This window comes from Saccopteryx leptura, chromosome 11 (genome assembly GCF_036850995.1).
Source record: "Saccopteryx leptura isolate mSacLep1 chromosome 11, mSacLep1_pri_phased_curated, whole genome shotgun sequence".
Taxonomy (NCBI): domain Eukaryota; kingdom Metazoa; phylum Chordata; class Mammalia; order Chiroptera; family Emballonuridae; genus Saccopteryx; species Saccopteryx leptura.
In genome coordinates, this window is record NC_089513.1 from 50,267,147 (window position 1) to 50,291,864 (window position 24,718).

At 49.5% G+C, this 24,718-nt stretch overlaps 1 protein-coding gene across 1 annotated transcript in view; it reads left to right on the forward strand.

Annotated features, from left to right (window-relative positions):
- The window catches only part of EMILIN2 (elastin microfibril interfacer 2), a 58,039-nt gene that overhangs the window by 22,403 nt on the left and 10,918 nt on the right, over positions 1-24,718 (forward strand). Inside the window, exons 3-4 of the mRNA XM_066353045.1 lie at positions 4,543-4,718; positions 10,555-12,453. Coding sequence (XP_066209142.1) covers positions 4,543-4,718; positions 10,555-12,453 — 2,075 coding nt within the window. The remainder of the gene's footprint in view (positions 1-4,542; positions 4,719-10,554; positions 12,454-24,718) is intronic.

Below are 24,718 nucleotides of genomic sequence, written 5' to 3' on the forward strand. Positions count from 1 at the left end.
AGATGTTCTACCAGCGATTCTAGGTTGTGGGAAGAGAAAGACAACCAGTGAATGTGAGATAGAGACCCAGCGATGAGCAGATAGACGTAAACATGTGCCCATTGCTGTTCCCTTGACAATCTTGTGACTCTCTAGGATGGTCCTGTCCAATGAAACGTTCTTGAAATGTGGCTCATGTGACTGAGGAGCTAAATGTTTAATTCTATTTAATGTAAATGTAAGTAGCCAGAGGTGGTTAATGGTCACAACGCTAGGTCACCTGGTGTGTGATTCTCACCCAGTTCATCATGATGTGAGACCCTGCAGCTTGGTTTGGTTTGGGGGAGACTTACGAGTTCACATCTGATTGGGGTTAGACCTGAGGATCATTCTGGAGTTTTTAATTAGGATAGTGGACTCCCCCAAACCCTGTCAAAAGTAGGCCTGCTATTATTAATTATTGTTTAAAAAATCAATTATTAACTGATTAATAATCGTTCATCAAGCACCTACAATAGGAGTGACACTGTTTTTAGTGGGGATGTTGTAGAGAGCAAACCCCAGAGGTCTTCTGGCCCTAATGGGGCATCCAGTCTGCAGGAAAGACAGACATTGAACAAGCAAAAGCAGGTGTGAACTGACATGTTTGGGAAAAATCTCACCTTGAGTCAGCAGGAAGGAGTCTTTGTGGCACTGAGGTCAAATGAAGGTACAGTCATTTTGTCACATACCGTTCTAACGGACAGTTCCAGTTATGTGTTCCCTGAACTCTGATTCAACATCTTTCAAAAAAAAAAAACAAAATAAAACAAAACAAAACAAACAAAAAATACCTTTTACTTATTCATTTTAGAGAGGAGAGAGAGAAGGGGGGAGGAGCAGGAAGCATTGACTCCCATATGTGCCTTGACCGGGCAAGCCCAGGGTTTCGAGCCGGTGACCTCAGTGTTAGGGGTTGGCTATCTACTGCGGCCACCACAGGTCAGGCTCTGATTCAACGTCTTCAGTTCTTTTCTTGCTACCTTCCTTCTCATTAGAATTTCCTTGGTCTGAGTTGGCGCCTTTACACAGAATGAACTCATAAAAATGGTGAACCTTTGTTTCACCCCAAAAAGTTTCCGAGGGAGAGGGGAGTTGGAGCGAGTGGGCTTAGCTGAGGCAGGGGTTGGGGCAGGCTCCGGCTGAGGCAGCTCCTTGCACCAGCCCCCGGGACCCCAGGAAGTCCTGGGCAGCCGGGGACAGTGCTTCCCAAGGGGCGGGATGCTGTTATACTCTTGACCCAGACTGGGATGGGGGCCAAGGCTGCAGCCTGGGTCAGCCTTCCGGCTGTCCCGGCACCTCCAGACTTGCCCTTTGGCGGCCCCCAGGGGATGCCATGAGTTAGCCAGTTCAGTACGCATCTATTGAGCCTCTCTGAGAGCTCCTAGCCCAGGGGTCCCTGCTAACACTTAGGCTGCTCTGGCCCTGAGCACTGCCCTGCCTGGAGACCCAACCCTGGCTGCCTCAGGGCAGTGGGTTCCCTGGGCCTGCTTCTCAACTCCGCTGGGCTTGACCAACAGTCTGGGAGTTTTTGAAAGGTACACAGACCTGGGTGCCCCTGCCCTCAAACCAATTATAAGTAAAATGCTGAGGGATAAAGGCCTAGACGTTTTGTAAAGCTCCCTGGCCAGGATGCTGTCCTGTGGTGCTCTGGCTGATGGGGGCAGGGTCCTGGAAATCCTTCTGGGTTCTTCCCTGTCCTCTGTGGAACCTCCCGGGGGCTGGTGGGAGCAGGAACCCTTTCCCCTTTCTGGGAGGAAGATCCCAGTATGGCTGCAGAGGGCGATAACCCCTCCCTTCCTCCTTCACACCCCCACACTGAGGTCAAGGGGACCCCAGGCCCCCTCTGCGATCCAGGTAGCCAGCACAGAGAAGCTGGAACGCGAGCTTTCCCACGGTTAGGGGTGGCGGCCTGATCATTTCCAGCCGTCACCAGGGAGGCCCCTTGCACAGGCTAGACCTGAAAACAGGAGAGATACCGGCAACCCCAACTCCTCCGCCTGCAACCGGAAACCCTAGGGGGAGGGCGGGGGAGGAGACCCAGGAGGAAGGAAAGGGAGGCGGGCACTCCAGGGTATCCCCCGTCTGGGGCGGCTCCACAGTTCATAGCCGCCTTCACGGAGGAGAATGAAGCGTGCTGGAAAAGCTGGAGTTTCTCACAGCTGCACCGCAAGAGGGGTTAAGGCTCCCGAGTGGGATGAGAGGCCGACCTTCTTCCCAGGGCATCCGAGCTTCAGGCTTTGCTTTCCTGTTCAGCTCGGCGCCTCCAGGAGAGCTTAATATGTGCTGTCATCTACTGGCGCAGGAACAAAACTCCAGAGCAAACTCATATTCACATTCAATCTTAATGCTCAGAGGAACCAAGTTTTTCTGAGGTTACACATTTTTCCAGCATTATGCTGTGCTTGAGCATGCAAAACAATGAAGTGGAATTTTTCTTTTTTATAGTTTCTAGGACTACACAGAGGATTCTTCTGGTTAGGTAGGAGGTAGGGCCAAGGGCTGAATTAGACACAGGCGAATTAGGGACAGTGACTACCTTCTTAACAGATGTCCTTTGGAACATCTGCGGGTGGGTGTGGCCATTTCGAATTTAGGGCAAATGCCAGCAAGACTCGCTGATTTTGCGAGTTGGGAGGCTGTGTGGGGTACAGAGGAGAACACGAGTTTAGATCTCAGCCCTACCCTTCCTGGTTGTTGGAACGTGGACAAGTCCGTTAGCCTCTGTTTTCTTATTTGTGAAAAGAGGACAGTCTGGATTGTGGGGACTGGTTGGGTGTGTGGTGGGAATGAGACAGAATGAAGAGCTGAGGAGGGCGGGCTTGCACCCCTGCTAACCGCTCACTCCTGAGCAGCCTCTTTTCTGTTTACTGGGCTTTCTCTTCAGTTTTACTTGAGAAAGGCTCCCACTGGACCTTCTCAAAATCCACACACCAGCCTCACCACAGACCAATGAACTCAGAGCCTCTGACGGTGAGACCCAGGCATCAGTACTTTTTTACAGTACCCTGGGGATTCTCAGAGCCAAGGTGAGCACCACTGTCCTAAAACACCAAGTAAAACAGGGACAGTGGCAGGTGCTGGGACCCTAATGCTTGGAGCAGGGCCCTCTTGGAATTCAATACCTGGTCTGTCAGGTGGTGGAGTAGATTTTTACATTTGAGGTTTTGGGTGACATGGTTTTGACCCTTCTGTGGAAGATTTTCTTTTAAGTTAATTCATTGATTTTAGAGAGACAGAGAAAGGGGTTGCATTCGGGGAGAAAAACAGAGAAAGGGAGGCATTCATTTGTTGTTCCACTTAGTTGTGCACTCATTGGTCACGTCCCTGACCGGGGATGGCACCCAGAACCTTGGTGTTTTGGGATGACGCTCTGACTGAGCTAACCGGCCAGGGCTCCTCCTAGAAGATGTTGAAGTCCATGACATGTAGTAATCTCCAGTTCTCTCGGGAAGATCACTTCGAACAACACCCATCGCCAGGCTGGAGCCCGAGGCGGAGTGGCTTGGCTGGCAGAGGGACGGCAGGCCACCCGGCAGCTGGTCGACCCAACCCCACCCCTGAGCAGCACACGACAGCCCTGGGAGGCGATACAAAGATCCTTTCTTTCTGGGAATTGGCCCTAAAAAGACGACCAGCTGCTAGTGCTGGTGTTCAACTGGAAGAGAAAGGGATGAGGTTCAAGAATGTCATGGTTTGAAGCAGAAATAGAAGTTGGGGTAAATGAAGGAGCTGGCTTGCATCTGAGCTGTAAGCCGGGGCCCTGGGGTGCTACAGTCCGAGAGCCCCGTCCTTCCGAGTGCCCGGCAGCCGCTGGGTGGTCACTGCCTGTTCTAGGCCCAGTGCCCGTGGGGACTTTGCAGCTCTTCACAAGGGGCTGTGTGATGTGCATCAGGGACGTGCGCTTTTAAAGGGGACTTCTGAGTGGTTGCAGTTCTGCTTTCTTATTTTTCTCATTAGCTGTATGAATCAGGGTATCTTTTCAAAGAATCTGGACACAAATATTGGGAGGTACCATCCCCAAAGGCCTGTGGCCCGCCATCTTTGTCAGTGTCAGGGAGAGCAGGTGCTTAGATAAATAACCTGGATGCCATGGGAGACAAAGGTGCAGGGATACTTCTTTAAAACACGAAGCAAATGACCTTGAGTTACACCTGAAAAACTGTCCACAAAGCAACAAACTAGAACAGACGTTTATTGGTGGAATAAAAGCTCAGTGTATGCAGAATGTCCTCATCCAATGGGGATCGTGGGGCCAAGTGTTTCCAGGTTGTCTGTTTCTCCAGCCTTTAGTGGGAAGGGGCTGGGGCTGGGGTGGAAGCCAAGAGATGGAGGAAGGGGGCCAACGGTGGTTTGGCCGAGCCCCAGGGCGCCACTGCTGCTCTGAGGAGACCTGGAGAAAGAGGCAGGGCCCAGTGACCTGGATGCTCTTCATTGGAGTCTTGGGGGAGGGGGGGGGGCAGGGTGCTTGTGACAGCAGCCAGTAAAGAGAGATGCCGCCCTTTCCTCCCGTTCCTCCCACAGGTACCGTGTGAACTTCCGACCCAGATATGTCACCAGGTTCAAGATGGTGACTCAGCTGGAGTGGAGGTGCTGCCCTGGCTTTAGGGGGGCAGACTGCCAAGAAGGTCTCAGAAAACCCATGAAGACTCTGCATCCCACGCCCGCTCGACCTCGCAACAGCTTGAAGAAACCCACCGGTAACTTCTTACCTGTGCTTGGCTGTGCTGGGTACCGCTGATATTCCCAGTGCTCCTTCAGACAACACGACTTAGGGTTCGTGATGTGGAGCTTTTCAGGGTCTTCAAAGCACGCAACTATAGCGTGTGCCTGCAGTAGACACGTGCAGCACACAAATTTGCAGAAGCAGTAGCAATAAAAAGACAAAATTTTTGCAAGGAAATGGCTTTGTTAGGGCCAATTTGTGAAAGCCAAGGCTTTAGAAATCAGTATAGAAGAGGTTGGTGGTATGACTTGTGTAGCCCCAGGCAGAGGTGGAGAGAGATTCAAGAGCAATGCCACTTTGGGCCCTGGCCAATGAGCTCAACGGTAGAGGATTGGCCCAGCGTGTGGAAGTCCAGGGTTTGATTCCAAGCCAGGGCACACAGGAGAAGCACCCATCTGCTCCACCCTTCTCCCTCTCCTTTCTCTGCTTTTCCACTCTTCCTCCTCTCATTTCTCTCTATCTCTCTCGTCCCCTCCTGCAGCCAAGGCTCCATTGGAGCAAAGTTGGCCACAGTGCTGAGGATGGCTCCATGGCCTCTGCCTCAGGCGCTAGAATGGCTCCGGTTCCAAAGGAGCAACGCTCCAAATGGGCAGAGCATCACCACCTAGTGGTCATGCTGGGTGGATCCCAGGCGAGCCCATGTGGAAGTCTGTCTGTCTGCCTCCCTACTATTCAGAAAAATACCCCCTCCCCAAATAGAGCAATGCTGCTTTGTTTTTACTTTACTTTCATCTATAAGTTCCTATAAACCTGACTTTAAAGGAGTTAAAATTACTTTTTTAAAAATAGAATCATTCTCATTCTGTTTGGGTGTGATATTTGCAAAGCTAAACCCCACATCACAAGCCTCCAGTGAGGTGGTTCTTAAATTTGTTTCAAATAATTTGTTATTTTTTTAACTGAAGTAGCAGAAACTCAACGCATCGCTAAGAAAGAAAAGATCATTTTCACCAGAGTACACCTTTGCTTTTAAGTGTACGGTTAAGAGAGTGACTTGTATGGGTACTTTTTGTCTTTTTTATCTACATCACTTTCTCTTTCCTCTTTTTTAAGTTGAATCAGAATAAATGTAACTTAGATTTCCTTATGAATTAAATGTTTAAGTCATTTTGAAACGATTATTTTTCCCATGAAGTGTTTCAATTTAGAAACTGGTAGTTTGTCCCAACATTGTAAAATAGACTTTCAGATAATATTTTATTATAAAAGTAATGCATATCAATTAAAGAATGTATATAAAACACAAGACAATGTTTAAATATAAATACTCTCACCACCATGTGATGACTGTTATTCATGTTTTGTTACGGAACATGACTCTTTCCTGGGTTGGCATATACAGTATCGTTCATCCCATGAATATTTATCGAGCTTCTATATCTGTACTAGGTACTCGGTAAGTGAGGAGAACAAGGCAGACGCAGTCCCTGACCTCACTGAAGGTCCACGTTAGCCAAGTAATTACAACAAATCATGTTAGGTACTGTAATGGGCACACGTGATTTTGGCTGATAGCAGTTTGTTTCTGTTTTGTTTAGTTTCAGTTTTCATTTTATAAAAGTTTAAACATAGATGTAGTTTAATGAGTCGAATTGCTTTATAAGGACTGTTAGGAAAACCCCTTTCTGTTCCCAGGGATAATTAAACACGAAGGCGCCCTTTTGTAATTTACCTTCATATCTATTGACTGCTCGTTATGGAGGGTGAGGCTTTGACTCCCTTTCGTCCACCCGCCAACACACTGCTCCTTTGCCTCCATCTTCTCCATATAGTTATAGCGTGTTTTATTCATTCAGTATTTACTATTGGCTGTGTAGATACTAGTTACAGCTGTGGTATGCTATGCATCTGTTGCCTTTCCTACACAGCTTTTTGATTTCTGTCAAGTTAATGACGATCTTATATTTTTCTTTGCTTGTTTTTTTATGTTTTGTTTTGTTTTTTTTGTATTTTTCTGAAGCTGGAAACGGGGAGAGACAGTCAGACAGACTCTCGCATGCGCCCGACCCGGATCCACCCGGCACTCCCACCAGGGGCGACACTCTGCCAACCAGGGGGCGATGCTCTGCCCCTCCGGGGCGTCGCTCTGCCGCGACCAGAGCCACTCTAGCGCCTGGGGCAGAGGCCAAGGAGCCATCCCCAGCGCCCGGGGCCATCTTTGCTCCAATGGAGCCTTGGCTGCGGGAGGGGAAGAGAGAGACAGAGAGGAAGGAGGGGGAGGGGGTGGAGAAGCAAATGGGCGCCTCTCCTATGTGCCCTGGCCGGGAATCGAACCCAGGTCCCCCACACACCAGGCCGACGCTCTATCGCTGAACCAACCGGCCAGGGCCTGTTTTTATCTCTAGTTCAACCCAAACTCTCCTCCAGTTAACTACATGTCCTGTCCTTATATTCAACACATCAGTTTTGTCTTCCTGGAGAAACCTCCCCAGGAGCCCCCTTGCCTGCCCCACCTGGGCTGGCCACCCTCCTCTCCTGGTTTACAGCTGCTGCCTCGTGAGCTCTCCGGGCCTGGCTTCTGTTGAGTCTGTGTTCCTGTGCCCCCTGCTTGCTCTTTCTCAGTTCATGCCCTTGCCTAGTGCACATCTTCTAGTAGTTTCATGAAAAGATTGCATGACAGATAAACTTTTTGATATTATAATGTCTAAATATACTTTTTACTCTAGTTTTAGAATTCTAGGTTGGAAATAATTTTCCTTTAGAATTTGAAAGCATAGCCTGTCCAGGTGGTGGTGCAGTGGATAGAGTGTCGGACTAGGAAGCAGAAGACCCAAGTTTGAAGCCCTGAGGTCACCGGTTTGAGCGCAGGCGCACTAGCTTGAGCGTAGGGTAGCTGGCTTGAGCATGGGGTCGCTGGCTTGAGCATGGAATCATAGACATGATCCCATGGTCGCTGGCTTGAGCCCAAGGTTTCTGGCTTGAGAAAGGTGACACTCGCTCTGCTGTAGCCCTCCCCCGCCCCGCTCATCAAAGCACATATGAGAAATCAAGGAACAACTAAGATGCCACAGTGAAGAATTGTTGCTTCTCATCTCTCTCCCTTCCTGTCTGTCTGTACCTATCTGTCCCTCTCTCTGTCACAAAAAAAAAAGAAAAAAATAATTTGAAAGTGTTGCTCAGTTTTCTTCTAGCTTCCAATGCAGCTGTTTAGAAGTCCAAAACCCTTCTGATTCCCATTTTTTTTTTTTTTGTTTTTGTTTTTGTTTTTGTTTTTGTTTTTGTTTTTCATTTTTCTGAAGCTGGAAACCGGGAGAGACAGTCAGACAGACTCCCGCATGCGCCCGACCGGGATCCACCCGGCACGCCCACCAGGGGCGGTGCTCTGCCCCCCAGGGGGCGATGCTCTGCCCATCCTGGGCGTCGCCATATTGCGACCAGAGCCACTCTAGCGCCTGAGGCAGAGGCCACAGAGCCATGCTCAGCGCCCGGGCCATCTTTGCTCCAATGGAGCCCTGGCTGCGGGAGGGGAAGAGAGAGACAGAGAGGAAAGCGCGGCGGAGGGGTGGAGAAGCAAATGGGCGCTTCTCCTATGTGCCCTGGCCGGGAATCGAACCTGGGTCCTCCGCACGCTAGGCCGACGCTCTACCGCTGAGCCAACCGGCCAGGGCCGATTCCCATTTTTTATGTGTGAGTTGGTGGTTTTTGTTTTGTGTGTGTGTTTTTTCATTTTAGTAGGATTTCAAAAGGGATGAAAGGAGATGCTTATACTCAATCTACTGTCATGAAGAACATATTATTTTTGGAACTCATTTTTTAACTTAACTTATATGAACATCCTTCCATGTTATTAAATATCCTACAATATCATACAATGGCTTTAGAGAGTCAGTGTGATTATTGGAACACAACCCCATACTGATAGTCACTTAGATTGTCTTCAAGTTTTCATTAATACAGATAATATTTGAAAAAGCATTTTTTCCTGCTAATTTTTAGACTCATCCCTGATTACTGGAATATATATCTAGGAGTGTAAATTGCAGCGTCAAAGGATTCTGAGTATTTTGACACGTACTGCCAAATTATACTGTCAAAATGTTGTAGCAATCCCCACAGTCCCCAGCAGAAGAAAGAAGCACTTCCTTTTTTTTTTTGTTTTTGTATTTTTTTGAAGTTGGAAACGGGGAGGCAGTCAGACAGACTCCCGCGTGTGCCCGACCGGAATCCACCCGGCACGCTCACCAGGGGGCAATGCTCTGCCCATCTGGCGTGTCACTCTGTTGCGACCAGAGCCACTCTAGCGCCTGAGGCAGAGGCCATGGAGCCATCCCCAGCGCCCGGGCCATCTTTGCTCCAATGGAGCCTCGGCTTCGGGAGGGGAAGAGAGAGACAGAGAGGAAGGAGAGGGGGAGGGGTGGAGAAGCAGATGGGCGCTTCCCCTGTGTGCCCTGGCCGGGAATCGAACCTGGGGCTCCTGCACGCCAGGCGAACGCTCTACCACTGAGCTAACCGGCCAGGGCCAAGAAGCACTTGCTTACATCCCCAGTCTCCTGCCCTTTGTTTTATTTCCTTCGTTCACAATAACATTTTGTTTGTATGCGATTCAATAACTTGTTTTCTTCTTCTAGTGTCTCGAAATAAAATACATCTCCAGTATGGAAAATAAGTTCTCCACTTGGGAGTTTGGTCGTCTGGCCTCCAATCTTGTTCTTACCACTAAATCAGTTTTAATTAATAATAGCTGTTATTAGGACCATGTGTAGAAGTTTAGAGGAGATAAAAACAATGAACATTAAACTCAAATCTCTGTAACAGTCTCAATTTGTTTCTAATGTCTGTCAGGGTCCATTAATGCACTTTATTTCATTGTAACCTATTCTGTGTTTGACTTTTTCACTTTACTTGCAGGCTTGTCCATGCTAACTAACCCCTTCCTAGTATTCCTTGCATCCTGCTCTGCATTCAGGGGTGTGGTTTGCTCCTTATTCTCTTAATTGCCTGTGGTTTCGATAATCTCCTTTTAGTTTAATTTATCTTTCCCTATACCTATCAGTTTATTTTTACTTTATGACTCATCACAATCGTCTTTATAATATTTTTTCTTCTCTCTTGGACTATTTCCTTGGAGTTATATTTTTCAAAGTAGGATTATCAAAAATTCAATGTTCGTATTCTTTGACTTAGTGCACCTTCCTACATATGGCCAGATGACTTCAGTTTGGAGATAGCAATAGAATCATTTGCTTTATTTCTCTTTTCATTTTAGTTTCCCCAACTGAATAATAAGACTAACCAGTGTCTCTGAGACTCTTGTAGCAAAGAGGATGGTAATAAAAATAAGAGGATATTGAGGAGTTACAGGGAGGATAACTTGCTGCTCCTATGACATCATACCACCCAACAGCTAATGGGTGGGTCTTGCAAAAGTGGCTTCTTGTGGTTTCACAGTATGTAGTCAACCACTGGGATGTAACTGCAGTTTGCTAATGTGGGGATGATAGTTTCATATGATAAAGTAGATAGGAATGTTTCCCTTCAGGGTGAAAGAGACCATTAAGTGTCATGTACCATGTACCTATTTTCTGAAAAAACCTAGGAGGGAAGGTAGCACCTCTGCTTCACAGATGAGGGGATTATAGTTACAAACATTAACTAACTTGCACAAGGGCAGAGAGTAAACTACAGAGGCAGAAGGCAGGTGGAAATCGGTTTGACTCAAAGCCCACAGTCTTTTCCATTCTACCACAATAATCATCTGCAGCGAGAGTGGAGGTTTCAGTGTATTCTGTAAGTACCCTGTTTATTGTTTTTGCAGAAACAAGGTAAAGGTAGAAAATGTTAAGTCATGTCCAACTCTTTCTTCGTAACAGATGATGAACCAAGCCAAGTCTCAGAGCCCAAAAAGACTTTGTCACCAACTCATGCAGCAGAACCAAGCCGGACAGTAGATCCAAAACAGGGGCCCCAAGAACTTCAGGATAAAAAAATTCAAGTGCTCGAGGAGAAGGTTCTCCGACTCACAAGAACGGTTCTTGACCTCCAGTCTTCCATTGCTGGAGTGAATGAAAACCTCAAACATACCATTCAGGATGATGCCAGCAAAATGCACCCGCAGCCAGTGCCTGGCAGTGCTGTTGGTAGAGACACTGAAGTGGCCCAGCATCCTGGTGTCAACAAAAAGGAATCTGGCATGAAGGACATCAAATCTGAATTAGCTGAAGTCAAAGATGCTCTGAAGACCAAGAGTGACAAGCTGGAAGAGCTGGATGGGAAAGTGAAGGGTTATGAAGGGCAGCTCAAACAGCTCCAAGAGGCTGCCCAGGGCCCCACGGTGACCATGACGACCAATGAACTCTTCCAAGCCTATGTCGACAATAAGATTGATGCCCTGAGAGAGGAGCTCCTGGAGGGAATGGACAGAAAGCTGGCAGATCTGAAGAACTCGTGTGAGTACAAGCTCACTGGTCTCCAACAGCAGTGTGATGACTATGGGAGCAGCTACCAGGGAGTGATCGAGCTTATAGGAGAGAAAGAAACAAACCTGAAAAAAGAAATAAATGACCTTCGAGCCCAGCTACAGGAGCCTTCAGCCCGATCAAACTGCTGTGATAGCAAAAAGACTGGTGACTTTGGGCAACAGATCAAGGCGTTAGACCAGAAAATTGAGAGAGTTGCTGAAGCCACCAGAATGCTAAATGGGCGACTGGACAATGAGTTTGACCGACTGATGATTTCAGAGCCAGATGTGGACTTTGATGCAAGATGGAATGAGCTAGATGCAAGGATCAATGTGACGGAGAGGAATGCAGAAGAACATTGCTTTTATGTTGAAGAAACTCTTCGGGGTACCATTAATGGAGAGGTAGATGACTTGAAGCAGCTTCTCGATCAGAGAATACGATCTCTGGAAGAGCGTCTGGGGGGTCTCCTGGAGGTGGGCAACGACACCTATGCAGAACTCACTCCCCCAGCGTCAGCCCGACCAGGTGTGTCGGGGGCTGGGCAGGAACAGGTCATTATAGAATTAAATGACCTGAAGAACAAAGTTCAAGTTGTTGAGGATATTTGCCTACAGAACTTCCAAGGAGAGCTTCATGGGATAGAAGATACTCTGCCAAACGGAGACGACCACACAGTGGGTGATAGTTTGAACCTTTGGAAATTGCTAAATGAGACGATGCATAGGAAATTTGAAGAAACTGAACGCAGCATCCAGAAACTTCAACAAGATTTTAGTTTTCTTTATTCTCAACTAAACCACACAGAAGACGAGATGAACCATCTTCAGAATGAGGTGAGCAAGTGTGGGGACGGTAAAAACGCTGGAGTAGGCGGGCCTTCTAAGGGGGGCGAGCAAGAAGGGCCGGTGGAGCCCCTCCCTTCCCCCCAGGACATGGTGTCTCCCTGCTGCGGCCAGCTGGAGGAGAGGTGGCAGAGCCTGCACGGCCAGCTTCTCTCTGAGCTGGACACCTGTAAGGACAGTACGCAGGGGGTCCAAAGTGACGTCTCCGCGGTTGAGGCCCGGGTGTCGCAGATGGAGAAGACGTGCAGCAGACTGGACGCCATCTCGGGAAGTCTGCAGAGGATCAAGGAGGGGCTCCACAAGCACGTGAGCAGCCTGTGGAGTTGTGTCCGGCAGATGAACGGGACGCTCCGGGCGCATTCCAGAGACATCTCTGGTCTGAAGAATTCTGTCCAGCAGTTCTATAGCCATGTTTTCCAGATTTCTACCGACTTGCAAGATCTGATCAAATTTCAGCCATCAGCAAGTAAGTTGACCTCTCCTGTGTCATTCTTGTATGTGTTCCCGGCATGCATGCTACAGTTTGGACAGTTTGGGGGACTAGTTACATCGGTGCCGCTCTAAATGTGCTCCATAGACTGGCGCCAGTTTGTGAAATGTTTGGTGCTGGGGAGTGATGACAGAAATACCAACTTTGAGAGTATTTAGTGTTTAGAAACTTTTTTTTTTTTTTTTTCTGAAGCTGGAAACGGGGAGGCAGTCAGACAGACCGGGATCCACCCGGCATGCCCACCAGGGGGCGATGCTCTGCCCATCTGGGGTGTCGCTCTGTTGCGACCAGAGCCAGTCTAGCGCCTGAGGCAGAGGCCATGGAGCCATCCTCAGCGCCCGGGCCACCTTTGCTCCAATGGAGCCTTGGCTGTGGGAGGGGAAGAGAGAGAGAGAGGAAGGAGAGGGGGAGGGGTGGAGAAGCAGATGGGCGCTTCTCCTGTGTGCCCTGGCCGGGAATCGAACCCGGGACTTCTGCACGCTAGGCTGATGCTCTACCACTGAGCCAACCGGCCAGGGCCATGTTTAGAAACTTTTAAAATAATTTGACATTACTGTAGCATCCAACCACAGGAGTGTGGGCTGCATCCATGAACTGCTGTCCTCAGGTCTAGCACAAACTCCCTTGTGTCTCCCGAGTTGAATGCTGACTCACTGGGTCCATAAAGACTTGTCTAGGGCAATGATGTGCCCAGAAAAAACCCCGCCTCCTGACCTGTCTTCACCCCGTTTTCTTTTTGTCTCTCCTCCTCTTTGAGCTTTCCTTATCTTTACCACCTTGCTCACCTCCAGCTGACGGAGGTCCTTATGAGCTCAGCTGAGATTTTATGTCCTGCTATGAGCCTGTAGAGTTTTATGATCAGGTTCCAGCTGAGACATAACACCCGAGAGGTAGACAAGCCCTGGCCTGACCTGGGAGAGGCAGGGCCTCTCCTCAGTAGATGTGGGGAGGGTCCCAGGTCCTCAGAGTTAGAAGGTTTGTAGATAAGGAGTTACCATGTCAACCAAGAGCAGGAAGTTACCCTCTGCCCAGTGTTGGGCCCGCCATACCACGCTATTTATAACTCTCCTCTCCTCCTCCCCAGGCCCATGAAGCTCCTATATCTCTGGAATGTTGAGTAAGGGTCACAAGACTGTGTGTGTGTTCACAGAATGATTGTCTCTTGTGGTGACAGGGCTGTATGGACAATACCTTATAACAACAGATGAAACCAGATATTTCCAGTTGGTTTGCAGCTCCCAGGCAGTGTGGGAAGCTGTATGAACTCTTTCACATTTGTCTGTTGAAGTAGGAGTTGGTGGTGTGTGGCTTCCAAAAGATTATCCTTTTGCAATGAACTCAATGTTGCGAATTTAGAATGCATGGACTTTCAGGGATTTCAAAGAGCCAAAAGTAACCCAGCAGAACTTGATCCGTCCTGGGAGAGCATCCAGGGCAAGGGGATCTGTGTCTTGAGTACGGGAGGCCCAGGGGTGAGGCAGGAGTTAAATATCACAAAAAGTCATACATCACCTAGTGCAGTGGTTCTCAACCTTTCTAATGCCGTGACCCCGCAATATAGTTCCTCATGTTGCGGTGACCCCAAACCGAAAAATAATTTTGGTGGCTATTTCATAACTATAATTTTGCTACAGTTATGATTCGGAATGTAAATACCTGATATGCATTATGTATTCTCATTGCCTCTCTGCCTCCTAGGCTTCTGTCCTCCGGCGCTTGCTGCACCCGCCCACTGATGACATCAGCAAGCGCCGGACACACGTAATGCGCTGCTATGGACTGTGGAGCCCCCCCCCCCCCCCCCCCGCTCCCCCCCCACCCCTTAGGCCCCGGACGGATGATGCAATCCCGTCTGCGCATGACCGCAGGCAATCAGTTTGAAACGCACGTCCAACGAACGTCCATAATGACGTGCGTTCAAGCTGAATAGCGCTGCTGCAGACGCTAGCGCGGCTTCTCAGCGGCTAAAGCCATCAGGAAATATGTATTTTCCGATGGCTTTAGGCGACCCCTGTGTTTTGGTCGTTCGACCCCTGCCAAGGTCGCGACCCACAGGTTGAGAACCGCTGACCTAGTGGAAAAGTCAGCAGGACATTTATTGAGTGCCTCTGAGCAAGGCTCTGTGGCAGATGCAGATGAGGAGCGTGATCCTCGCCCTCCAGGCCTCTTCAGTCACAGTGGTGAAGACACACCCAGGGCTGCAGAGAGAGGGAATGGGATGGTATGTAAAGGTCCAGTGAGAAGTGCAGCGGTCACTCTTTTATTTTCTATTTATTTATTATTATTTTTTTTGGTATTTTTCTGAAGCTGGAAACGGGGAGAGACAGTCAGACAGACTCCCGCATGCGCCCGACCGGGATCCACCCGGCACGCCCACCAGGGGTGACGCTCTGCCCACCAGGGGGCGATGCTCTGCCCCTCCGGGGTGTCGCTCTGCCGTGACCAGAGCCACTCTAGCACCTGGGGCAGAGGCCAAGGAGCCATCCCCAGCGCCCGGGCCATCTTTGCTCCAATGGAGCCTCGGCTGTGGGAGGGGAAGAGAGAGACAGAGAGGAAGGGGGGGGGGGTGGAGAAGCAAATGGGCGCTTCTCCTATGTGCCCTGGCCGGGAATTGAACCCGGGTCCCCCGCACGCCAGGCCGACGCTCTACCACTGAGCCAACCGGCCAGGGCCGCGGTCACTCTTTTAGTTCATAGGCTCTTACAGAATGCTTATTGTGTGGGAGGTAAAGAACTATGTGTGTGGAGTATGTGGATGACGGTATGTGATGGTGATAGTCTGAGGGAAACAAATAGAGATGGTCATGGGAATGGGGGTGTGGAGGAGCCCCCACGGCTGTTGTGGAAATTGAGGAGGACTTCTCAGAGGAGAGAACTGCTGAGCCGAGCATTCAAAACTGAGTAGATTGAGAGCTCAGAGGCTGGTGGCATGAGGAGTGGGGTAATGTGCTAAGTGAGACTTCTGAAAGGAGGTGTTACTGGAGCTAATATTGCTCCAGTGAGGGGTGGGCGAGCTTCAGAAAAGCAGAAGCATGAAGGAGGATGAGGGCATGCCTTGTGAGGGGTTGGTGTGAATTAATTAGTTATTTATCACCATGGAACAACCTACCCCAAATCTTGGTGGCTTAAAAGATAAATATGTATTGTTTTCTACTATTTTGTGGGTCAGGACTTGGCAGGGCTTAGCCTGGCGGTTCTTCTGCTCCATTTGAGTCACCCACTTGGCTACAATCAGCTGGCATGGGGCCTGGCTGGGCTGAGAGGTCCAGGCAGACTTCAGCCACATGTCTGGGCCTCATGATTCCTCCACTGGCCATTGTCCCTCTCTCTCCATGTGGCTGACTTGGGCTTCCCCACAGCATGGTGGTTTCAGGGTGGTAAGGTTTATTACGTGGCAACCAGCCACAAGGAAAGTTGCAGGCTGTTGGGCCTCTTCCAGGCGCGTCCTAAAGCTGTCTCGGTGTCACTTCTGCCACATTCTGTTGGTCAAACGAAGGCCTCTGTTGAAGACCAATGTGGCTTGTATGTGTCGGGAGGGAAAGAATATTAATGACAGTCCTCATACCTCTCCCATGAGCAAAGGGCCAAAGGTGAGGGTGCATAATATAGTGTATGCGGTACCAGAGACCAGACCTCTAGACCAGGGATGCAGACTTCTCACTTCGTCCACAACCCTGTTCACAGGTCACATTCTTTTCTTCAGAAGCACCCCTAATGGTGGCCGAATTATCTAGGGGCAGCCAGTGGCCAGGCAGGGGCGGGCAGAGGGGCCTCAGCCGATGTCTAAATAGCTTCGAGTCTCTTTCATGTCTCTCCTGTTAGTACAGATGTTTTGTTATTTGGGGGGACATATGGTCAATGACTTTCATCTAGTATTTGGACAGGTGCCTAACTTTCACAAGGTGAAGAATCGCTGTATTTTCATCACTGTCTCGCCTTCAGCTCCGTGGCCCCTGTATAGTCCCACCCATTCATTCAACAGATATTTACTGAGTTGTGTCCTAGTGCTGAAGTTTTCGCCCTCAGGGATCTTGCACTGCAGTTAAGAAGACAATGCAAAGCCAAGGAAATAAAGGTCTGATTTCAGCTAGCGGTCAGCGTGTGAGGAAAGATATAACAGAGCTAGGCAGTCGAGATTAGGGGACAATATATTTTAAGTGAGTGATCAGGGAGGGCTGCTCAGTGGAGATAATATTTGACCATATACATGAATGAAATGAGGGGCAAGCCCTGCAGAGATCTGTGGGACAGATGTTCCCGGTAGAGGAAACAGCATGTTCAAAGGCCCTGAGGCAGGAATAAATTGGCCCTGTTTGAAAATCAGAATGCCAGTTTGAGCAAGTCTGTGAGCAAGGGGAAGTCCTAGACAGTGAAGTCAAAGAGCGGGTAGGACCCAGATTATGTAGGATTTTTTTGGCTATGGTAAAGGACTTGGATTTTAAGTATAATAAGAAACTATGAGAGGATTTTTAGACAGGAAGAGATTAGTATTTCTCAGGTTTGCAATTCCATCTAAACCCATACTTTTTAACTTTGGCTAAGTTATTTATCTACCTAATGCCTCACTTTCCACATCTGTTAATTGGAAAAGGTAATGATAATAATACCTTAAAAGTTGTTAAGAAGATTGATATCCTCGGCAGTGGAGTATTACATAGTCCTTGGTAATCACTCAATAAATATTACCTATTATTTTAACCCTCTGGATGTTCAGTCTGCTCTCGGCTGAACTTATAAACTGTGGATTGGGTAGAAAGTGTAAAAAGCCCAGAAACCCTCCTCCTTAGCATTCAGGATTCATGCTCAAATACACTGTGCACAAAAATTAGGGGATATTTGATCACTTCATATTCATTTTGAAATATCCCCTAATTTCTCTGAGCAGTGTACTTGCAGCGCCCAGAGGCTTGGCACTCAGGGATACATTAGCTTCTAAGGAACAAGGAGGTTCCTTCCTCCTTTGTTCTTCTGTCCGACACGGCTGAGGGGTTCTGTCCTCTGCATGGACACAGTCATTCCCGTTTTCACAGCCGGGTGTGGGCACTGTCCCTTCACACCTTCTCATCAGCACCCTCCTCTCCCTTTCCTTTAGTGGCATCTTGTCCCCAAGCTGCGCAGTTTCATCCTCACCGAAGTCAGTCAAGTAGGGAGTGTCCCTGCTGCCAGTAGCTCCAGTGTCCATCCCCAGGTGAGGGTGAACGGCAGGGTCTGTCCTCTACCCAGGACCAGGACCCTGCAGCCTGCACGGCCAGCATCCCCAACACCGGGACCGGCTGCGGCCGCTGGCAGCTCCAGTGTCCATCCCCAGGTGAGGGTGACCGGCAGGGTCTGTCCTCTGCCCGGGACCAGGACCCTGCAGCCTGCACGGCCAGCATCCCCAACACCGGGACTGGCCGCGGCCATGGGCAGCCGGCACCTGCCCGCCTGCTCCTGGTCTGACAGAGAGGCTGAGCCCGGCTGACTGCGGCGTTTGTACTGTTCCTCGTATAGTCGGCAGAGAAGGGGAGTTCCGGTGTTGAGAAACCTGGGGCTCCCCGAGCAGAGGCTGAGGCAGAGCGTTTCTGTGCAACAGGGAAGCTCCCTTTCCCTGCGTCACGGTTCCAGGAAGGGTGCCTGCCTAGATGCCACAACGTCGTTTCAACATCCTCGACACAGCAGCGTCACTGCCCTTTCTGATCGCCCACCTGTTTCTTCTCATGTCTTTGGGTAATTTCTTTCTTGCTTTATTTTTTTGGCGGCGGGGGGGGGGGGGGGGGGGGGAGGAGATGAGAAGTATCAACTTGTAGTTGTGTCACTTTAGTTGTTTATTGATTATTTCTCCTAAGTACCTTAACTGGGAGGCTCCAGCCGAGCCAGTGACCCCTTGCTCAAGCCAGTGACCTTTGGGCTCAAGTCACTGTGACCCTGGGATCATATCAATGATTCCACACTCAAGCCAGCGACCCCGCACTCAAGCTGGAGAGCCTACGCTCAAACCAGTCAGGCGTTTTTGAGTAATTTCTTATTTATACTACTTCAATTATATTAGTAATGTTTCATTTAGAAGTGTTTCAGATTTAAGAATCCCATCAATACCAAGTTGCTTAATTTAAGATGTGCTGAAGAATGGAAATGCATGATTTTTCAAATCCGTATCTAAGCATGAAGTCCGGCTGGGGGGGAAGTGGCCTGATGCAGGTGTTATGATGGGTTTTTTTGCTCTTAACTTGAAATTGGTCCATTTTGAAGCCAGCTTAGGGCTAAGACAGCATGATGGACTTGGAGTGTAATGGACATATTTACAGGCTATATAAACTGCATACTCGGACCAGACTGACTGCAGACAACATGCCGCCTTTGACCCTACAGGCATCTGGTTTTTGTGGCGCTCTTTAGGTGTATGAATAGCATCCGCTTTTCTCCATCCTAACCTTGAATTTCGAAGTGCAGAGTTCTGAGGACTGAGCTCTCCCACAGCTACAGGCAGAATCCTCTGGGAGCTCCAGGGGATTCCTGTTCAGCTGGGATGAGGTGAGATCCAGGAGTCTGTAATTACATTTGTAATTAAAACAATAAACTGTTAGGCCCTGGGCGGGTGGTTGGTTAGAGCATCATCCCGACATGCTTAGGTTGTGGGCTTGATCCAGTCAGGAAACATACAAGAATCAACCGATGAATGCAGAAAGAAGTGGAACATCAAATCAATGTTTCTCTCTCTGTCTCTTTCCCTTCCTCTCTTTCTAGAAATCAATAAATAAAATAGAGGGTGAGGGAGAGAGTGAACAATATATCTTTAGCTCTAGTCCTGGAAGTGGAAGGCAGGCCAGCTCAGGGGCATCAGGGGACAACTGCCTAGGACCCACTTTACCCAGAAAGAAGGGGAGACACAGGTGAGGACAGAATAAAGCCACTGACTTTGACACCTGCCACCCGCACAAGGGTGACTGTGCATGAATGGGTCGTTACGAACTCTGTTCTGTTCAGTATTGACGGGTCTTTCCTTATGTCTTGATTACTGCAGCCTTATATACAGTGAGTCTGGACATCAGGTAATGTAGATCCTCTCTGCCTTTCCATATACATTTCAGAATCAGCTTGTGTATTTCTGCCAAAAACCAAATTCCCAGGTGATGCTGATGCTCACTCAGATAAGCTAGAGCTCTTCCCTGAGATTCAGTGACATACTTTCCGTTTCAGATGTACTGCCACAGATTTTACCAAATGCAAGCAAAGCAGTATCTGTGCAGTCGTCCCTGGTTACGAACAAGACAGGTTCTGTAGGTTTGTTCTTAAGTTGAATTTGTGTGTAAGTTGAAACAGTACATTTAAATGCGACTTAGATGTTTGTCTTAACACAGTATTTATTTTTACCTTCCGGTGCATATAAATACTTAAACATTTTTATTTTATTTTACTTGTTAATATTTATTGATTGATTTTAATGAGAGTTGAAGTGGGACAGAGAGAGACAGAGACAGGAACAGGAACATCAAGCTGTTTCTGTATGTGCCTTGACCAGGGATCGAACCAGCAACCTCTGTACTTCGGGATGACGCTCTAGCCCACTGAGCTAACCAGCAAGGACACTTAAATATTTTTATTCTCTTTTTTTTTTCCTTTCTTTCTGAAGCTGGAAACGGGGAGAGACAGACAGACTCCCGCATGCGCCCGACCGGGATCCACCTGGCACATCCACCAGGGGTGATGCTCTGCCCACCAGGGGGTGATGCTCTGCCCCTCCGGGGCGTCGCTCTGCCGCGACCAGAGCCACTCCAGCGCCTGGGGCAGAGGCCAAGGAGCCATCCCCAGCGCCCGGGCCATCTTTGCTCCAGTGGAGCCTCGGCTGCAGGAGGGGAAGAGAGAGACAGAGAGGAAGGAGGGGGTGGGGGGTGGAGAAGCAAATGGGCGCTTCTCCTATGTGCCCTGGCCGGGAATCGAACCCGGGTCCCCCGCACGCCAGGCCGACACTCTACCGCTGAGCCAACCGGCCAGGGCGACACTTAAATATTTTTAAATACAACCTTAAGCAATCCTGAATGATGCAGAAGATGATGGACTTGTTGAAGAGGATGAGACTGGTGTTAGAAAGAGTCAGTTTCTTTTTCTTTCTTTTCTTTTTTGTGTGTGACAGGGACAGAGAGATAGACAGAGAGAGGGACAGATAGGAACAGACAGACAGGAAGGGAGAGAGATGAGAGGCATCAATTTTTCATTGCAGTTCCTTAGTCTACTTAGTTGTTCATTGATTGCTTTCTCATATGTGCCTTGACCAGGGGGCTGCAGCAGAGCGAGTGACCCCTTGCTCAAGCCAGTGACCTTGGGCACAAGTCAGCGACCTTGGGCTTTAAGTCAACGACCATGGGGTCATATCTATGATCCCACACTCAAGCCAGCAACCCTACGCTCAAGCAGAATGAGCCCGCACTTAAGCTGGCGACGTTAGAGTTTCAAACCTGGGTCCTCCGCATCCCAGTCTGACACTCTATCCACTGCACCACTGCCGGGTCAGGCAAGAGTCAGTTTCTTAAAGTAGGCATCAGGGAGGTTTGTACAGAGCTTTTCTTTTCATCATAAATGGCCCTGTAGCATCTCAGGTCTTCAGTAACTGTGCGGTAAACTTTGGTGAACCTCTGTGTATCAGGGTGTTGGTCCTCTAATTTTACCATTCCTGCTTCAGTAAAATGAAGAACATCAGCTAGCTCTTTTGTAGAAAACATTTTGGTTCAGGAGTTTCTGAGTTCCTGTTTTCTTCCCTAAATGCTATCATCTGCTGCTCCAGCTCCATAAGGTCTTCACTGGTTAGTTCTTTGGGAGTTGAGTAACTCGATGACATCATTTTGCTGATGTCTGACTGCAGCTGATTACCAGTAGCCCTTGTGGTGCTCCATTCGTAAGTGCAACTGGCATGTAAGTTGGATATTTGTAACTCAGGGACTTACTGTATTTCAGTGTTGTCCTTGTTAGAAGTGTTAGAAGTTGTCCCATTTTCCCTGTTTAGCCTGACTCCGTGGGCTTTCTCTGTGGTCCCATCTGGACTCGCTCTCTAGGCTCGGCCCACTTGGCTCTGCCCTCCCGGGAAGAGTCAGCGGGCCCCTCTGTGCTGTCTCCAGCACTGTGCTCCCTGGTACCAGTGGGAGGGTGTTTTTCTGTTCATTCCAACCAAAGCCAGAAGCAGCGTGTAGGCTGCCGTCTGGTGAGGGGGGAGCCATTCCAGGGAGTACACGCGCTCCCTCCCTGTGTCGTCGGGGGACAAGCCAGGTTTTCTGTTGATTGCCTCGTCAGCCTTTCATGTACTTACATGTCCTCCGTTTAGAGGGCAAGTTCACCTGCTGTCACCTCAGCCTTCCTGAAAGGAAGATCGGTGACCATTTCCTCAAGAAGCCCCTTCCCGTGGCCCACCCTGCCTGCGATGGGGGCTGCAGCTGCTCTGAACTGCCCGGTGAGCAGGGTGAGCCGGCGTTTGTCACCTCGGTCAGTGTTGGCTTGGGCCTGTCCCCAGGAACTGCGCGTTCACTGCTCAACGTAGCACATCTTGTGTCCCACCAATTTGCTACCCCGTGTCAGCATGTGATGAATTTTTTTTAAAGCCAGTTCTCTTGGTTGACATCTTTAAAATACTTCTGTGGCTGCAGCGTTTGGTCTGCAGACAGGTGCTCCAGATGCCGGGCAGATTGCCTTTCACTGGAACCTGACTTCTGAGGAATTGCACCGTCTCTGGCTGTGTTTTACCACTGGGGAAGCATGCTCACACCCCGCCCGTCATCTGATTGGCCCTGAGGGCTGCCTGGGTGACAGGAGGTGTGGCCAGGTTAACCTGGTAACAGAGGGGGCTAAGGACTTGCGAGGGTTCAGTTGCCTCCCCACAGCCAGCGCGTGACACTGACGCTAATGTCTAAGGCCAGTGTCTGTCCGCACAGATTCTTGTTCGGTGCTGAGACACCACTAAGGCACTGGGAACATGCTCAGGAGCCTTAATTTTTATGACTTAAATTCACAGTGCAGCCGGCCTGCCTCCGGGTCCCTGGGTGGCTGCAGGAGGGGACAGACTACTCGGCTCTTGTCGGGGACACAGGGCATTGACAAGCCAGAAGACACATGTTCTTAGCGCATCAGCCTCATGGGTTTCTGAGGACTTTTAAAGGCAGATCCTTGTTCTAGGAAAATTGAAATCGGCTTTTACTAAGAACTTAAAAGGAGAGGGAGTGGATTTCATTACCCAAGTGTCGGGTCCATCCACGGTAAGGCTGTGTCATGTCTGACCTGCTCCCGGTGGCACGAGGCCACATGTTGGCATCAGGACAGTGCCACAGGGCAGGGTTCTCAGCACCGGAGCCAGGACACGTGTGGCTGACCCATTCCTCGCCACTCCTCACGCAGTAAAGCAGGGCAGCAACCCTGGGCTCCTAGGAACTCGATTCAAATGGTCACTCTCTGAATTAGAAACATATGTTCAATTCAGAAAGACGTTGACTGCCAGAGAGTTATCTTCCCAGAATGAGCAAAACACTGTCTAGTCTTTGTTTCAGCGCTCATAACTGTAGTAAATCAGGAGCACCACGTGACACTGCGGAGGCCAGGCTGGGGCTATGCCGTCCGTCCCTGCAGCCTTCTTGTTACTCTTGCTGTGACATGACGGGAGGTTCGGAGCTCACCCAGCTCTCGTGGACGGATTCCCCGAGGCCATTAGTGGAGACTGGCCCAAGCACTGTATTTGTTCGTGCTTTTTCCTCTGAATTCCGCTCGGTGTGATGGGCCTGAGTGTTGAGGGAGTCATGGCCATGACAGAGAGAGCTAGCGCTGTCTCTGTGACCAGTTAGCAGCCCCCACAGAGGCAGTCATTGGCAAACTTAGGGAGCTAGTTTAATGGCTGGCAGGAATGTGGGTGGGGCCCATAGTCCGTGCCATACTTCCAGCCTCCTTCTTTTCACCGGGCACTTACACGTGCCAGGCCCTGTGCCTAGCCCTGGGGATAAAGATCATTAAAGTGTGTCCTCATCACCCAGCAAGAGAGTAAAGAGAAGAAAGTAAAAGAATCTCTGGAGGACCAAAGAGCCTCATGGTTCAGACACAGAATGTTTCAGGTCCTACTGGGCCGACTCACGGAGCAGGTGGTGTGTGAGCTGGGACTCAGGAAGGATGACTTCTGAACCGGGAACCAGTAAGGAGGGCGGAAGAGAAGATGGAAAAGCAACAGACTTAAGCATGCCGGGAAGGGATGGGAAGAAATGGGCCCGTGCCGAGTGTCTGCTACAATTACATTTATACGAATAGGAAAAATAGTGCTGAGACGCTTATAACGAAAATCAGCATCACTGCCCCACATTTCCCGTCGCCCTTCTCACTCTCGGGGGCAGACACGGGCCACTCTTTCAGTCCGTGGGTTTCTCTCAGTGAGAGAGCCAGCAGAGGCCACTGAGGGAGTGCAAACAGTGCAAGCAGAGGCACAAAGGAATGGAGCTCAGAGCACCACGGAGGTACTGCATTCAGCCTGCAGGAGGAGACGGGCAGGTAGTGGGGACTCGGGATGTCAGACGGATAAGGTTCGATTTGGTTTGATGAGCAGTGGAAAACAACGGAAGATTTTTGAGCAGGGAGAAGGTGACTCAAATGCTTTCTAAAGAGCATTGTGTAAAAAGTGTGGAGGAAGGAGCCAAAATATTTCAGAATTAAAATCAGCTGGACTTAGCAACAGATGTGTGCGTGTGTGCATGTGTGTGTGCGCCTGCGTGCATGCATGTGTGTATGCGTGTGTGTTAGTTAAGGGAGAAGGAGGAGGAAGCTGTGACTCTCAGTGCCTGGATGAGGTGACCAGGAGAAGGGCTGGATTTCAGAGTGACAGCTGGTGTGCAGGACTTGATGGGAAGAGGTAAAAAAAAAGAAGGACCTGTCTGAGGGGCCAGACTTTGCTATTTTAAGGTACTTGGTTGACTGTAATTCACTGAGGGTTTTAGGATTGAGGAAAAGTATTTTTGAATTTCAGAAGGAGACACCTACACTGAGGCTTAAAGGGAAAAGTTGGTGGGGAGGGAGGAAAGAGGGGTGAACAGGCGGGAGTGATGCCGGATTTGGGCAGCAATGTGCCTGAGAAGGAAGGATGACTTCTGAACCGGGAACCAGTAAGGAGGGCGGAAGAGAAGATGGAAAAGCAACAGACTTGGCCCTGGCCGGTTGGCTCAGCGGTAGAGCGTTGGCCTGGCATGCAGAAGTCCCAGGTTCGATTCCTGGCCAGGGCACACAGGAGAAGCGCCCATCTGCTTCTCCAC